Below are 16,128 nucleotides of genomic sequence, written 5' to 3'. Positions count from 1 at the left end.
CTCCTGCCTTGTGAAGACAGGAGCTGATTCCACCTCCAGTCCAGGAGGATTAACAGTCAAATGTGTCACCATAGCTCACAAAGCTGTAACCTCTCAAGGCTGAATAGCACCAGCAGTCAGGCCAAAACAGCGTGGACCTTAAGGGAGGTATTGTCAAATATCTACCCATCTTCTCAGGTGGATTTTGCCACGTGTGAGGACCTCTTTGTGCAGAAGCCGCACAACTGGCACAATCCATACTGGCTACCTTAATGGTAACTTTAGCATATCTGTAGCTCATTTCTGGCTGTACTGCAGATACAGAGACCTGCCATGTGCTTTCTTGAAAGGAGACATTTGCCCCTGTTCTCCTCTTGCCGGTGCTGCCTTAGAGCAAGAGGTGCCTAACCCAGCCTATGCAGCCCCCTTTCCAGCTTTCTCCTCCCAGACAGAATTACAGTGTGTGGTTGCTGAAGGAAGGCTTTGGAAATCCAGAGGCTGCCTTTGGAAATGCAGCCATTAGGGAGACTGATGCAGGTTAGACATTGTCATACGTATGTGTATCTTCATGTACACATTCCTCCATATATCTCCATATTTCTTCATCAAAAAATATATCCATCTGCAACTATATCAAATAGTAGTGAGATGAATCCCCAGAGGAAGGGACTATTCATGAAAAATTACCAGAGAAACCTTTGTTCCACACTTCTGCCTTGTTTCCTGTTGGAAATACTCTGGAAGTCAAGATAGGCCATGGTCAGGAGATCCTTCAGGATCCTTCAGGGTGTCCAGGCTAATGCTGGCAAGCAGTGATTAGCTTCAAATGCAGGTGAAAGCCCTAGTCTCTCTCAGAGAGTGCTCAGCATGTTTCAGCCAAGGCCTCATCTTAATATTATTCATAACCAAAACCACCCACAATGGTAAAAGTTACACAAACAACCACAGAAATATGCTGACAAATAGAACTTAGTTCTTCCAGGACTTTCAGAGCAACCAGATTAGCACTTTAAAGTACAAATCTAGTTAGAAATTCAGTTACTTGCAGCACAGCCCAAAATCCTTTGGTGGGGCAGGATGGTGAGGGCTTGGGGTACTGGCCATGCCCTAGCCTGCTCATGCTCATGCTCATGCTGCAGGGCCAGAGGTTTCCTGTGTAGCTCTGGAGAAGCCTCTCAGCTGCTTTGTGCCACAGTTCCGCATCTGCAACACAGAGTTACAAGGCTCTTTCCATATACAAATAATGGTTGTGTAGCTGTTGTCTTGAATGTTATCGACTTGCCTGCCTTAGATTTAGTTCTTCTTTTCAGTTCAGCTGTCATGTCGTATGCTTTTTACTTTACAAAGAAAACCGATCGTCATTATTCAAACAGTAACTAACCACATCTGACACTCAGAACTGTCTGCTCGGTACAGCAGCTCTAAATTATTTTTGGTGCACCAGCAGTCTTTAATGGGGAGGAGAAAAGCAAGGCAGCTGCTTGTGTAGTGGTTTATCAGTCTGCCGATCAGCAGAGATGCTTCAGCGTGAACTCCTGTATTTCACAGAAAATGTCAGACACAGCAGGTAGTTCTTTAGGAAATGGATCTGCAGGGTGCCCAGTGTGATGCTCATAAATCACCCATTGCTTTCAGTCACCTTCACTAAGAGCCCTGTGTTAATTTCTGCTGTTCTGTTCACTGCAGCAACCATTGCCCTAACCATGGGTCTCATCCCAGACCATTTGGAGTGTGCTAGGTCCCTATATTTTTGTGTGTGTGTTCTTTCATTCAACAACAAGAAAATCCAATGGTGTAAAATGAAATTCAGTCTCTTCTTTCCTCCGTGTTCAGGAATCTTTCTTTTCTGACCAGCTCTTTTCTCCTTAGGCCGGTAGCTGTTAGGCAGAAGCCTGAGCAGGGTGTACCTCCAGGAAATGCCGGGTCTCCTGGGGACCCAAGAATCAAAGCTACTGTGTCAGCCTTGAGTAAGCAGCAGTCAGGGACTGAGCTCTTTCCTGCCGGCTTTGGTCTCTTGCTGCCCTCCCCATTCACCCGTGCTGGTCCTTCGTGTTCCCTGGGGAGACCAGCGTGCGTGTGTGCATGAGAGGAGAGGGTCAGTACAGCCAGGAGGGAAGGCAGGATGCAGGCCTCCCCCTCACAGCCAGCGTGGTCCTCGTGGCTTTGGCTCGGGTGCTAGCACGTTGTGAGCATCCTGCTCGCCCTCCGCAGCCCCTGCACAGCGGATGGAGGAGGGGATGGCACGAAGCCGAGCTCTGTCAGCTTGCTGCCAGCTGGGGATTTCCCTGTGCCGGGGAGCCTTGGCTGCACCATAAAGGCAGTTTGAAGCCCTTCGTGCATTGAACAGTGGAGCAGCAGTGGCAGGGGCCAGGGGTCTGGCCTCACCCCGGCCATAGAGAAGCCACTTCTCTCTCTTAACACTGGGTTGATTTCATCCCCAGAAAGCACAGAAGATGGTGGTTTAAGAGCATGTTTTAGTTTGGTTTGTAGTTGTTATCATCATGTGTCCGTGCAAAGTAAACCAGCAATACAGGGAAGGGGGGTGGATGTTCTCGTTTCCTGGCATTTTAGACAGGAGTGAATTTGAATGTTGCAAATGGGCTGTGGTTCAGTTAGAGCAATAATTTACATCAAAAAGAGCCGTGCTCTGTTTTTAATTAGAACTGCTTTTCATAGAAGGTGTGGTCATTTCTGCTCAGGCAGAGTTTGACTAAGAGGGAAGCACATACGTTCTCTACAGCATTTTGCTCAAATGCTCTAGCAAATCTCTGTATTCATCAGAGTCATTCTTGAAGCTCTGACTCATATTATTCCAGATTTTCTTTTCTCTACTGGGACCTTACAGCACTCCATGCTTTAATTTTGGATCACTGCTATTGTGGGTTTGTGTTGCGTTAGGATCTGACTGCCCCGTCATATGTCAGTCTTGCTTTTCTAGAGGCAGTATTTAAAGAGAAGATAAAGGTGGTTCTGCTCCCAGCAACCTGTAGCGTGTTGGCAGGAAGCTGGAAGAGCTGTCTATCAGGAGGAAGGTCTCCTGGGTTGTGTCTGAGCAGAGTATTTAACTTCCCTGTACCTCAGTCTACCATTACTAAAAAGTATCTTGTTATCGCTAGTACAGTTCAGCATTTAATTCATTCGTGTTACTAAAACTCCCATGGATTCTCAGAAATAAAAGTATCTGTATACCTGAACGCGAACTAAGTATTTGTATTGCTATGGCAGGCTGGCATCTGCTGTTCTTCACCTCTAGAAACAATTTGCTATTCAAAACCTCAGACGCATCCAGCCCCTTTTCAAGACTGCTTTCCCCAGCAGTGTTTCTGAGCGCCTGTCCTGCTGCCTAAAAACATGCAAACCAAAACAAAGCGAGAAAAAGAAATCAGTGGAGGAAGGAAGAAAATGAATCAAGTGATTAAAACCATAGTTCCTCTGGCACCTCTTTGTTCTCGAGCTCAGGAATCTTTAATTGGTGCAGTAAGTGCCCACAGGCAAGTTGTGTTACAAAGTGTTTCCTGTTCAAAAGAACATGCAGACTCCATTAGGAGACCACGGGCACAGCCGCCAAGAACTGACACTGCAGGATGGGTACGTGGTGCCTCAGTGGGCTGGGTCTCACCACGAACTGATGCTCTGAGTCAGTAATCCCTAGTTCTAGCCATTTGCTGGTGGAAGGCATGCCACTGTTTGAAGGCTACGCCAGTGGACTGTTATCAGCAGAAAGCGCTTAGTTTTCAGAAGGCATCAAGCACTTTTCAGTGATAGTTTTGAAATACTGGCAAAGAGTTACTTAAAATAAAGAACTTGTTCATGGAATTGGGAGTTGAAAGCTTCTAAACCACAATAAAGTCCTTTCCCAGACTTGCTGTCCATTTACTCCATGCTCATGGCATTCCTTAGGCGGTCTGAATCACAGACAGCAGACAGCTCTTATAAAGAAGACCATAGACACCCATGTGTTGGAAGACATCTGCCAAAATAGACCGTACATTTACTTTTATTCCTTCAATACACTTTCAATTTAAAGGGATAAAAACAATAAAATTTTTCAGTCCAGTGACATTATTCGTCCAGTGACACTGTTCCTCCAGTGCAGAGAAATGGTAGTGAATTAAAGTAATTCCACTGCAGAAAGAAGCAGACAAGCTATTCCCCAGCTCTTACACATGGGTGAAGTAGGGTACAGAGCCTTTGAGTGACTTGCAACAGCTGATGAATAAAGTCAACTGCTAAAACTGTAACTTGCCTGGGGGGATCCTAGGCTGCTAGGTCTCCCCACCTGCATCCCTCATGCAGAGGTGAGGGTACCAAAGGTGTGTGAAGCTGTTGTCCAGATGTGCAGGAGCTGGGGCAGCACTGGCCATGCTGAGAACAGGAACACCTTATTAAGAACACCCTGATTTCTTAGGGCAAAGACTGGAGACAGAGCAAAGCTGCTGTATAAGCAAGTACAGGATGTAAGGAAAAGGAATCAGTGGTCTTGCTGCCAGGTAGGGGTGACACTGGGTGCTTTATGCAGAAGTTCTTTCAGTCCAGTCAAAACCATAGCTGTTTTGACAACATCTTCTGAAAATGGGGGCTTTGGAGATGAGAAGCAAGAAGTGTGTAGATAGGAAATGGCTTATAACAGAACTTTTCAAAGCAGGAAAGGGGGTTAACTCCTTCCAGTGCTAAATTCACCATTTCACAATGAACCAGAGAAGTGCTCTCTGGAAACCTTTAACAAGGCTTGTTTCACACTTGAGGAGCTTACCACATAACTGTGCTGGTTAAGGTGGTTGATTTCTTTTTTTATGTTATTTTGCTAACACAGCTAATATGGTAAAAGCCCTTGTATAGACACAGCTCTGTCGGTGTAAAAACACTGGAATCAGCACAGCTTATGCCAAGTCAGGGAACCACCACCGGCTGTTTCACTGAAAGGCTTTTGTACTGGGATGACTATGTCTGCATTGGAAGGAGGGTTTCCAGCAGCAATGCCAGTGCTGCTAGTCTGGCTAAACTTGTGGGGGAGCTCCAGCCTGTGTGATAGAAGGGGTTTTCACATGGGCAATAACTGCACAAGCTTAGCCTGCTTGCTTTGGATGTTGACCACCTCAGAATGAATCCTCTTGTTAGTAACTTCCAGCACAGATGATGCAATGGGCTGAATTCACTGACTAGAAAGAAGCTTTGCTGAGGGGAGTTGTACCCTCCCTCAAACTATATAAGGAACATGTATTCAAGTACATCTTTGTCCTCCCAGTTTATCCTGTTACCTCCCCTTTAAAATGTGCACAGTGTAATTGAGTAAGTATAACCAGGAAACTGGCAGCTTGAAGCGTTTGCTAATTCTTTGCAATTTCAGTGTGAATCTTGGAATATTTATAGTGACTTAAAAGTCCCCGTGCAGGTGACTGCTACAAAATACAAGAGTTAATTTTTTTTCTTAGTGATCTTTTCAAGTCTAGTCCAAGAAAACCCAAACCATTAAAAATATGAACCGTGTTGTTTCGGTCTTTCAAAATCCAGGCAGACAAAAATGATGCAACTTAAGGGGGTGGGGTATTGATTGCATGATTTTAAAACCAGTCTTATGATTATTAGAGGCCTGAGTCATGAATGCTGAACGCTTGGATTTGGCATTGCTGCTCCTCACAGTTTGATTTGTCACAAACTGTGTTTATGCTAAGGATGTGCAAATGTGGGAAAAGGGTAGGGGTCTTTTCTCCCCTTAAAGCTCAATATAATACACTGGGAGGATTTGGCTCCTCCTGTGATGGACAGTGAAAAGGCATCTTGGGCCATTTTTGAACTGCACTTCTGAAATCTTGCGAGCAGCTGCAGAAGAGTCCTGCTGCTTTGAAAAGTTTGGACAACATCTGCACATTTCTCTAGCTATTGTGAAATAAAATGCTTGGCAAGGATAACCATCTTAAAGATGTACAGTCTGGTTATGGTGCAAACTGAAAGCCAGTTAGAAAGTCTTCCACTATAGAAAAATGGCTGGGTTCTCAGCATTATTCACACAAGCAGAACTTTTCCAGTTAAGGCCACATCCTTCCATGCAGCATGGATAGTTAATGGGGACGTGTTGTCTCTATAGATCTTTTATCTCGCAAGTATGAAGACCTATAGGTGATTGATTTAAAATCCATTTTTCTTCTGCTTGCTTTTCATACTTTGTTTCTTATGAAAATATTATTATTATTAATAATAAATTCCTGGCCACTGTTAAATAAAAAAATGATGATGAATCATATGAATTTCTCATCAAAGTTAGTGTTCTTATGAGAACTCTAAGTAGAGCTTTTCTGTCCAGCAGAAGCTGGTATGGCCTTTTGCTCCCCAGTCATTTTGCAGTGCTGCTTACTCACCAGTTCCAAGAGGCTTCTGAGCTCTAATTTGGATGCAGTATGTTTTTGGAGGAATTTTAAAAGCAGACTGGACAAATGTACACGAAGACAATCCTGCACTGGCTGTGAGAGGTACTAGATGACCTAATAGGTCATTCCTACTTCTCTGATTTGAAAAACAAGCAGCACATCTGTAGTCGCGCCAATAGGAGAGTCAGAGACAGGGGGAAAGAAGAGCAAATACTTGAAGGCCACAGAACTCCCTTCCCAGTACATTAGCTCGGAGTTTGAATTTTCAACCAGCTGCTGCTTTCACACTTTTTCGCATTCTGTAATGTATTTTCTTCTGTGTTTACCAAGAAGAAACCAGTGGAAGGTAAAAGCCAACCTAAAATGTATAAACAATGCAGTTGTGTCTGAGTCATCACTCCAAGTCCCCATGCTTCAATTTGGGAAGCGCAGAAATCTGGGCGTACATCCAGCTGTGAATTTCACAGATGGATCCTCTCTCTGAAAGGGGTCTGCACAAAAATCCCTAAATGCAAGTACTCCCAGCTTTGCAAACATTCACGTTCTCCAGTTTAGGTGCACATCTACTAGAAATGCTACAGTCCATTTGGCAATTAAAACTGTGATCTCTCTGTACTGGCATGACTAATGGTCTGATAGCAGTGACTGAAAACTTGGTCTTGAGTTGGATTTAACCAGTGTTAGGTATAGAAGAGTTAAATCTTCAGCTACAGTTAACTAGAGAAAAACCACTGAGGTTCAAAGGGCTTCAACAGTGATGTCTGTGTGACTCAGCAGGGCAACACTATTTCACTCTGAGAAACTGGTCTGATACTCTCCATCTTCCCACAGGTTATCCTGATCCACACAGTTCACATTTTAATTGGGCCGTGTCCTTTTGTGGGTTTTTAATTTGGAAACTTTGCCCTCCAAAACAGGCTGAACTCTGCCCTCAGCTGAACAAACACAGTTTCTTTAGAGTGAAACCGTAGTTGAACTAGATGTAGTGAGAACAGTGCTATTGACTTCTGCCTGTGGATGTTGGAGTGATAGGTTTGCATTGAAGGGAGAATGTTTCCGCGTGGGTAATTGTGAGGTGTGGAAGTAAAGGTCATAGTGGACTGTCCCTTGCTTCCACCCAGCTGTGCATCTGGGCACGTTTTGAATGGTGGGTGGTGGGAGGGCGCTGACAGTGTGGTGGTTGTGTGCCAGACCTGCCTCTGCACCCAAGCAATGCACACTGCATGACCAGGAAACCTTGAGGCCCTGCAGAAGGAGCCAGATGATGTCACAGCAAAGTGACAGCACAGTTTAATCCTTTTTCAGTGCTTACGTGTTGACTTGCTCTGCCTTTTTGCAAGGACCCTGAACCTTCCCCTTTAATGCACAAACAATAATTTGGGCTGGGGCGAAAGCAGCAGTAAATTAGAGGAGTGTGAGTTTACAATCATTCCCTCTTGATCATCTATGCCACAGGAGCCCAGTCAAAGATTCCCAAATTATGGTGTGGTTTGGTTTGGTTTCTTAATGATGTATGACTTCATCATCTGTGAATGAATTGAGTCAAATGTAGGACAAATAGTGAGACACATGAATGACTCTTATGACATTTGCAGTGTCTCAATGGGTGCTGGTTTATTTAGGTGGTTTCTAAGTTTCTTTGGAAAGAGTGAGAATGACTAAATGAAGGGGGAGCCACTTCAGAAGTATGGGAGTCAATGGTGAAAGTATTGTGACAGTTAAACCACCCTGGGCTAAATATCTGTCATTATGAGCAACACAGCATTGGTTATTTTGTAAGAGCTTGGTTCCAGGAGACTGTAGCCACAAGGCCAGGGGAAGCAGGATGATGTATCAGACATTGCAATCCCTTTATGATCAAATACCTCCTGGTGCTCATGCTGGGTCTTCATCAGCCACTTTGGGGTTTCTGATTCTTACCAGGAGACAGCAGGGCTGTTCTCTGAAAGTGTGGAGGTCCTGACTTTGAAAGGCACCTGCCCTCGGATGCTCTGTGTGGTTCTGGTACACCCAGCTTGCCCCCAGGCAGTGCCTTTGGCTGCTGCTTTTCAGGGGAAGGGGTACTGCAGGGGTCACTCAGGGCAGTGCTGTACCTGTGCTTAAACCTCGTGTTTCATGGGTCTGTCAAAGCCGTGTAAAAATAAGGCCCAGCATTTTTGTAGATAAATGGTCACCAACCTAGGAACCTGTCCTTAGGGCTTGGGGAAGTCCCTCAATTCAAGTCACTGGAAAGGAAGTAATTATGATTTTGTACAAATTAATGTTTGCAAAGGCTGGCAGTAGTCTACAAACACTGGCCACTCTAGGCCTTGGGTAGGTCCGGTGAGCAGACTGACTTGGTTTTAACCAGAACTGAGGCAAATCAAAGGAGGACTTTTAGCAGCTGCATTTTTTTAATTACATTGTGTTTTGTGGGTCTTTTTTCCTTGAAATTACATTAAGATTTTTCTTGTCTGGTTTCTCCTCCACGCATTTTCACTTGCTTTAAAAGCGGTGCTGTCTTCTTCCCTGGAAAGCACCCTAAGATCCTGATTTCCAGCAGGCAAACACTAGGGTGAGATTTTCAGGTAGGCAGGCTGAGAACTCTTCTCCTGAGATCATCTTGCAGCTTCATGTCTTCAAATGGCTTTTACTATGTTTTCAGATATGTTTCCTCTTTAAAAAAGTGCCATCGATTTTAATACAAATTTGAGCTCAGTATAAATGTTATAGTCTATTATTAAAGTAAGAAGCACACTAAACTGTTATGTCTATTTTAGAAATGAATATCCATGTGTTTTATACTTCATTACATTTCATAGCTCTTCCCATCTTCAAAGCTAGTACAAGTTTTAGATCAAGATTAAGAATTGTCAGAAGTTCATGCTGTTCTGGTAATGGTCTTAGTTGAGATGTGGCATTAAATCTCCTCCAGCATTTCCTGTCATGCCAAAAAGCATCTCTGCCTTTCAAAACCCGATGCTGAGCGTGAGTGTCTCTGCAGGAAGGCTGGATGAAACCTCTCCCGCATGTGACATTCCAGTGCAGCTATCGGGCCATGAAAATAATCTAGCCCTTAATCACAGCTAGACTGTAATATTTACTAGCATTTCAACAGATTGTGGTCACTGTAACAAGACATTAATTTCCTTCAGTGTATGCAACAAGAGATGCACACAGTTGATGGCTGGTTTATTACAGGAAGCTTGCGTTGCCGCACACAGGCACACTCTGCTGAGGCCAGCTCAGTTTGGGAGGATCAGAGGCTGAGAACGAAAGTGATTAGCCGAGGGCAGCCTCTCCCCTAGCACTGTAGCAGAGGTAACTCGCATTGTGCCACACAGACCAAAACCTCTCGAGGATTTTTCTCTTCACACTGCATTCAGCCAACAGGCAGATGCACTGGTTATCTGGGGAGTCCCTGTCTGTGGCACCTGGACAAAAATGCTTTGGCAGACGTATAAGCAAGGAAATTAGTTTTCTTGTCTTTAGAAAACAGTGCGCGCCATCACGCCTGGATAGATCGAATTTGTTATGATAGCAAAACAAGTTCTATGGAAACCATTGTGAACCCTGGAGCGAGGCTGCCCAGGAGAGTTGGGGAAAGCCGCTTTTGTTTGTTGTGCTTGGCATCATTTTGCTCTGGATGAAGATGCTTTAATTTTGTGGGGAGACCCAAGAGAGCATTCCTCTTTTTCCATACCAGAACGCCTTCCAAGCTGGCATAAACGTCCCCTCTTTCCAGCTGCTCCTTTCCAAACACACTGTGCCTCCTAAAGATAGTCTTTACAGTGGCTGGGGCTGGTGGAAAACATGAAGCCTGCATGGATTAGTACAGGAATTCATTTGGGCTGACGAATTGGGTTTCCCTCTATAAACAGCAGTAGTGTTTTCATCTTCTGGACAGCACAGCAAACTTCACGTCCTCTTGCTCCTCACCCTGTCTCTTGCACTGCATCCAGGCCAGCCGTGGTAAAAGACATACTAAGGCTTGCTTTTGGGGGATGCAAAAACATCATACATTTCAATGAGGTGTTTTCAACTATCTCCCTTCTCAGACAGGTTTTTTCCAACCCTTAAAGGAGGTGATAGGGTTATTTTTTTTTTTTTCAGGTTGTTTTTCTTTCCAGATAAAAGGGAAATTAAAGTAATCCCCTCTCCACTGGTTTAGTGACTGTACAAGCAGCTCACATGAAGTATTTTCTTTATTTCATTGTTTAACTTCCACTACAGTGTGCTTATAATTTTGCAGGAGTTAGGGATTCCCAAAAGAGGATTTCTGTCTATCCCTTTCCCCTGGAGCTTTAGGCACACAGAGGCAGGGTGGCAGGAGCACAGCCCTACACTGCATCACTGCCTCCAGGGCCTGCCCTAACCCTGCCGGTGAAGCACTCCCCCCAGCACACCACTGAACACCTCTGCTGCAGCAAATACGCTTTCGTGTCACTTACACTTTCTTTTATAGCTTACTTGGTAAATATAATCATTATGGGTTATTAATCACCTGACATGGCTTCCATTATTGCTTGGGAGGGAAAGACCCATAAAGGGCAATTACATGATCAGGCTACATTTAGTGGTAGTTTGATTTACCTGTCTATTCAGTAATGGTCCATGTCGCTGAGTAACCGAGCATGGGATTAGAATTGTGTGGATGGAAATGAGGGGTTTGGGCTTCTGCTGTCAAATTGAAGAATTATTTAAATAATAAGACCCTATCATCACTTAACTTTCCCTTTTCACATGTATAGCATGCACCTCATTCAAAGTTTGTTTCTTGGAAATAAGTCTCAGCAAGCCCCCACCTCCTCCTAACGTACTGCAGTCTCTCTTGTAGGCACTCTGGATCCAGCCGTTCTCCACCTCTAGCAGGGGTGTCTGCTCTTGGATAAGGGGAAAGAAGAGAGGGTTATTGTGGCTTTGAGAGAGAGCAAGCAACTGAAATAGGCATGGGAGAAGCATACTGGAAGGAAAAGGTGCGAGGGTAAAAGGCATTACCCTCCTTCATGTATACCTGCCCTGTTGCTGAATCATGATCATTTTATACAAAACACAGATTTTACTCATGACAATATGGGATTTAAAAAAACAAACTGCAAAAAAAGCAGAAAATATATAGAAAAACACTATAGTAATGCTGTAGTGTTTTGGAAGTTTATCGATTCACAGTATATTTATTATGCTGCAGTTCACAGTGTGAGCATTGCCAAGCATTCAGAAGTCAGGCTCAGGATTCTGTTGGCTGCAACTAAAATATATTCTTTGCCACATCATTTGATGTAGATACTTATTTGTGCAGTTCTGATGTGCACTCTCATCTGATGTGGTTGTGATGGAGTTAAGCACCGTTCCCTTTACGGCAATGAGGAGGCTGCCCAAGGGGAGCCCCTGCATGCTCCCAGGAGAGAGGTGCTAGCGAGAACTTGGCTTTTCATGTACAGTTGCTTTAAGCAGGCTCAGTGGCTGCCAAGAGTTTTGCAGCTGGAGCATCAGCCACACTGAGCCCACGAGGAAAACAAAACCCAGCAGATTTCCAAAATACTAACAGCTGGATGCAGATGACAGTTCTTGATCCACAAAAAATAAGGAAGAAGCCCAACCCAAACCAGCCGCTCTCACATTGCTCTCTGTCCCCCTTCTGATGCTACCCCAGTGCAGTGGCAGGACCAGGCTAGTACATCGCACAAGAAGAAATGCAGCTAGGGGAGGTTTTTGGGGCACCTGTCACAAATGATGAGAAGGGCAAGAGTGTCTACTGGAGACAATCACTGTCTTGAACTGTACAGATTGCCTCTTTGTGGCCAACTGCAGCCATCCATATTCCGATCATCCTTCAGATCTCCACCAGGGTCACAGTGACCAAATTCTCTCTGGAGACTCTGCTAGCTGTTGCTATTAACAGTGGTGAATTCCAGCCCAAATATAAACTGTGCTGTTATTTTTAGGGTTGATTTCAGTGATGTCGAGGGGACCCACTGAGAGGAAAGCCCTGTTTTGTGATCTGTGGCATAGCCAGGTTAGGCCGTGTTCCCCGTTCACTTTCTGTGTTGATGGGCCCCACAGGGATCTTGGCTGCTGGCTTGGCCATGAGGCATAACTGATCTCTGCTTGATGGGACTCTTCCAATGTTAATAGTTGCTCCCAGCTCACATTGGGAAGGTTTTCAGTTCCATGATGGTCCTTCAGCCCTCTCCTAGCACTCACTGCAGCATAAGCCTGCTCTGAAGTCGCTATGGCTTAGCCACCTGCTTCAACTCAAGCTCATTTTTACCTTCCTAGCAGAAAAAGGAAAGCTTCTGGGGTAGTTTATTCTTTCCCACCGATAAATTACTTTCATTTTTAGGTGTCATTTTCATAGTACTAGAATATTCCTTCCCCTTTACCAGGCACCAGCCTGTTTTGGTGCTCCTGGGCTCTGCAATGGTGTGGCCAGCAGGTAATTCCAGTGTGGTGTGAAGTGTGGCAGATGCATTTTCTGCCAGGCAGTTCTGCAGTGCTAGCTGGGACAGGCTCTAGAGCACATGCTACAGCCCACAGCAAGTTCTCTAAGCCTCATGAGTTATGGGGGAGCACAGGTTAGGATGGACAGCTGTCCTGTTGCTTCAGCTGGGTTTCTCCTCACCATGGCTGTCACCACTGTCCTTCACCTACACATTGAGCAAAGCATAGCAGCTGGTGGTAGTCAGCCATCAGAGCTGTTCCCTAAAGAAGAGATTACAGTAGTGCTGTGCAGCATTGCTCCATGATGGTGGTGATCGTGAAGTCACATGGTGCTGCATAAACACACTGTGAGCCTTCCTTGTGATGATGCTGCAGAGTGTGTGAGGAGTCAGCATTACATCCCCTCCCATGAATCAGCCTTTACTACTGCAAAAATTGCCCCATCTGTACTCAGCATCCTAAAGGACAACCCTCAGTTGCTGTCATAGGACATCCTCTGTTGGTGTTCCCAAGCACTTGTACCATCTCATCTGTTAGGAAACACTGGGTACAGCCTAGGCCAGATTCTGAGAGGTGATGCGTGCTTGTCTCTTTGTGTATTTGATTTTTTACAAAATGGATAGATGTATAGTTCACAGTGGTTTAGTTGAGAGTTATCTACCAAAATCTGCCCTTGTGGAAGATGTCTGGTGGCTTTATACAGTTTCATTATGCTGTGTGTGTGTTAGCTAGGGCATTTCATTGCTGTTGGCAATCACTCTCCTTCCAGGACCACTCAGAAAGAGTTATGGTGATCTTGGCCTTTAGCTTCGCTACTACTGTGTCTCCCAGCTGTCTGTGGCTACTTCCCCAGCTTTAGGACAAAACAGTATTCCCATTCAGTCTGTGTTCAGAGCGGATGGCCTGCCAATTGCTTCCGAATGTGTTCTGTAGTCAGATGAGATCATATCAAACATAAGCAAGTTTTATCTTTATTTTAGGCAAGAGGGTGTTTTATCATGATGTGGTTCCAAACCCTTCATTGTTTGGTTGGAATTCACCCAGGAAGTGTAGCAATGGATGGTTAAATGCAAACTAATAGGTTCAATATGAGCTACAAATGCAGAGCCTGTAAGCTGGCTGTGCAAACTTGTGTAGGAGAAGGAACATTGTCATACAGCTGACGAGAACTTGGGAGTGATTAGGATGGTCTTTCCAGGTACTTACAGTGTCTTGCAGCATGCCCTTGAGACACTGCAAGAAGCATAATATTTCACGTCCTGCTTGAGTTGCATGGGGATGCACACAGCTCTCAGACCTCACAGTTGGAAAATTTGGGATGGCTCATCATTAAATCCTGGGAAGGATTCCTTGGGGCAGTCTCTTTGGGTGGTTGTTCCTATGTCTTGATCTGGAATTGGGATGTGAGGTCTGGAAATAATTGAGGGCTAATTTTTGAACAAATGTAGGTTATTGCTGTTGTGGTGAGGTTGGGAAATGCCCAACTTCAATAGCGCCAGCTGCACTTCAGCTAAAGATAGTCACCTCGGCAGCTATAGGACATCAAGGAGCTCAGTTCTATTTCTGGTAATTAAATCCTTTTATTTCTTTCTTTTTCTTTTCCTTTTCTTTTATCTTCTTTTTGAGAAAAATAGTTTTCTCGTTTGTGCCATTGAGTCAAATTGGAAGTTTGAAGTCTTTGGATGATGCATATACCTTTTTCTTATTCTCTCAAGCTATTTCCTGTCAGACGTTCCTGGCCTTTTTGAGGTGAGATGCAAAGTCCATTACAATATCTGCTCCCATAGTCTTTTGCACTCCTTTTTCTAGTTATAGGTGTCTCTTATCATTAGTTTGCTCTCTCCGTTCATAATGGTCTCTGATTTGTACATATACTCCATAGTATTATGTATTACTTTCATTACTACATTATTTTCTGTTAGAAACCCTGCATAAATGAGAACTCTGTTGTGGCAGATGCTGTATTGACTCCAAAGGGAAAAAAAAAGCAGTTCCTGCCTCAGAGGACTGGCAGTCAAAGTGCAAAATAAAAGTTAACAGATGGATGTGGGCAGACAGAGTATCCTGTATGTGGCACCTCCTTGACATTGTTATATGTGAATTATAACACTCTGTCAATAACCACTTAAATATTTAATGGTCTGGATTCTTTCCAGCTAAACTGGGACTCATAACTGTAGCCCCAAAGTTAGGGCTTGGCTGTCCTGGACTCCCATTGCCAAGACCCGCAGACCTCTCTAGTGGTGCCCGTTGCTTCCCGTTGCCTGCAGAGGCAACCAGGGCTCCTAAAACAGTGCTCACCATTCAGTGCCTAGCAGAAAGGGGGGATGAATCTTACCCCAGACATTCATTTGCTGAAGGATGTGGAGTCATGATAGAAAAATAATCTGTGTACAAAAGTGATTTCATGTGTTTTTCACTAGGAACAGTGTGCCTACTGCCCATAGTCCTCTTTAAAATAAAGCACATAAGAAACATATGCCTTCTTCGCGCTCATCGTTCCAAAGTTGTTTGTGAAAGCAGAGTAATTGCAAGCAGAAGGTTATTTGCATGCTGGTTCCAGGGGAGAGTTTGGTTTGTCTGACAGAATTGTTCATAGCCACTTGTCCATCTCCCTTGTTACCTTGGACAGTGATTTTCTGTTGGCTGTTTTCTCCTGAGAACCAGGCTCAAAATTCAGTTCAGACACGTTTGGAGGGAAACCCGGTTTGCTGGAGAGGCCCAGATTCTGCAAGAATGCACAAGCCCTTCAGTGGGGATGCTTGCAAAGTTAAGACACAGCAGAAGATAAGATGCCAGAGAGTTAGAGCCAATAAATAGTTTTGTGGATTAATAGACATAAGCGCTAGTGCTCAAGGGAGGAAAATAGATTATATTATGGACTGTTCATCCCCTGCAAAGCTGCCTAAAGGGAAGGGTAATATGGTTTGTTTCCCTTAATTAAATATTTGTTAAATGGTTTGTTTCCCCTCAATTAAATATTTGTTCTGGTAGTTCCTTTGTGACAGAAATAAAAAAGCAGCAGCATTGCCTATTCTTGTTTCTTTCAGCTAATCCTGAACATGCTGTAACTCCTCTTCAATTCCTACCTCCCAATTATTTCCTGTAAAAAATAGCTTTCTCCCATTTATTCTCTTTCTCTTCTTTATTGAAGCATTTTGCTGAATGACTCATATCTCCTCTTAGTAAATAGGTTAAGTCTGGGAGAATGATGAAACTGCGAAGTCACATGTGAATAAATAGTGCCACTGCTTGCGTGCTTTTCCTGCCAGCAGTTCCTATTTTAGAGGCATTGTGGTATCTATTATCAATTTCATTAGCTTTCAAACCCTGAGGTGCAAGCTACTGTAAGAAAAAGTCATCA

At 44.3% G+C, this 16,128-nt stretch overlaps 1 protein-coding gene across 3 annotated transcripts in view; it reads left to right on the top strand.

Moving 5' to 3' along the window:
- The window catches only part of NFATC2 (nuclear factor of activated T cells 2), a 90,713-nt gene that overhangs the window by 59,441 nt on the left and 15,144 nt on the right, over nt 1–16,128 (top strand). The window contains exon 10 of one of the 3 annotated variants that reach the window (XM_062613946.1): nt 10,576–10,928. The exons of the other annotated variants lie outside the window; for them this stretch is intronic. Within the exon in view, the coding sequence (XP_062469930.1) occupies nt 10,576–10,631 (56 nt within the window). The 3' untranslated portion in view covers nt 10,632–10,928. Of the gene's footprint in view, nt 1–10,575; nt 10,929–16,128 lie in introns of those variants that run through there. 3 annotated transcript variants of the gene reach the window in all.

Source organism: Pezoporus occidentalis, unplaced genomic scaffold (assembly GCF_034315485.1).
Source record: "Pezoporus occidentalis ecotype Australia unplaced genomic scaffold, CSIRO_AGI_Poc_V1 ctg171, whole genome shotgun sequence".
NCBI lineage: Eukaryota > Metazoa > Chordata > Aves > Psittaciformes > Psittacidae > Pezoporus > Pezoporus occidentalis.
Note: the sequence above shows the minus strand (reverse complement) of the source record. Positions and strands in the feature narration are given on the sequence as shown.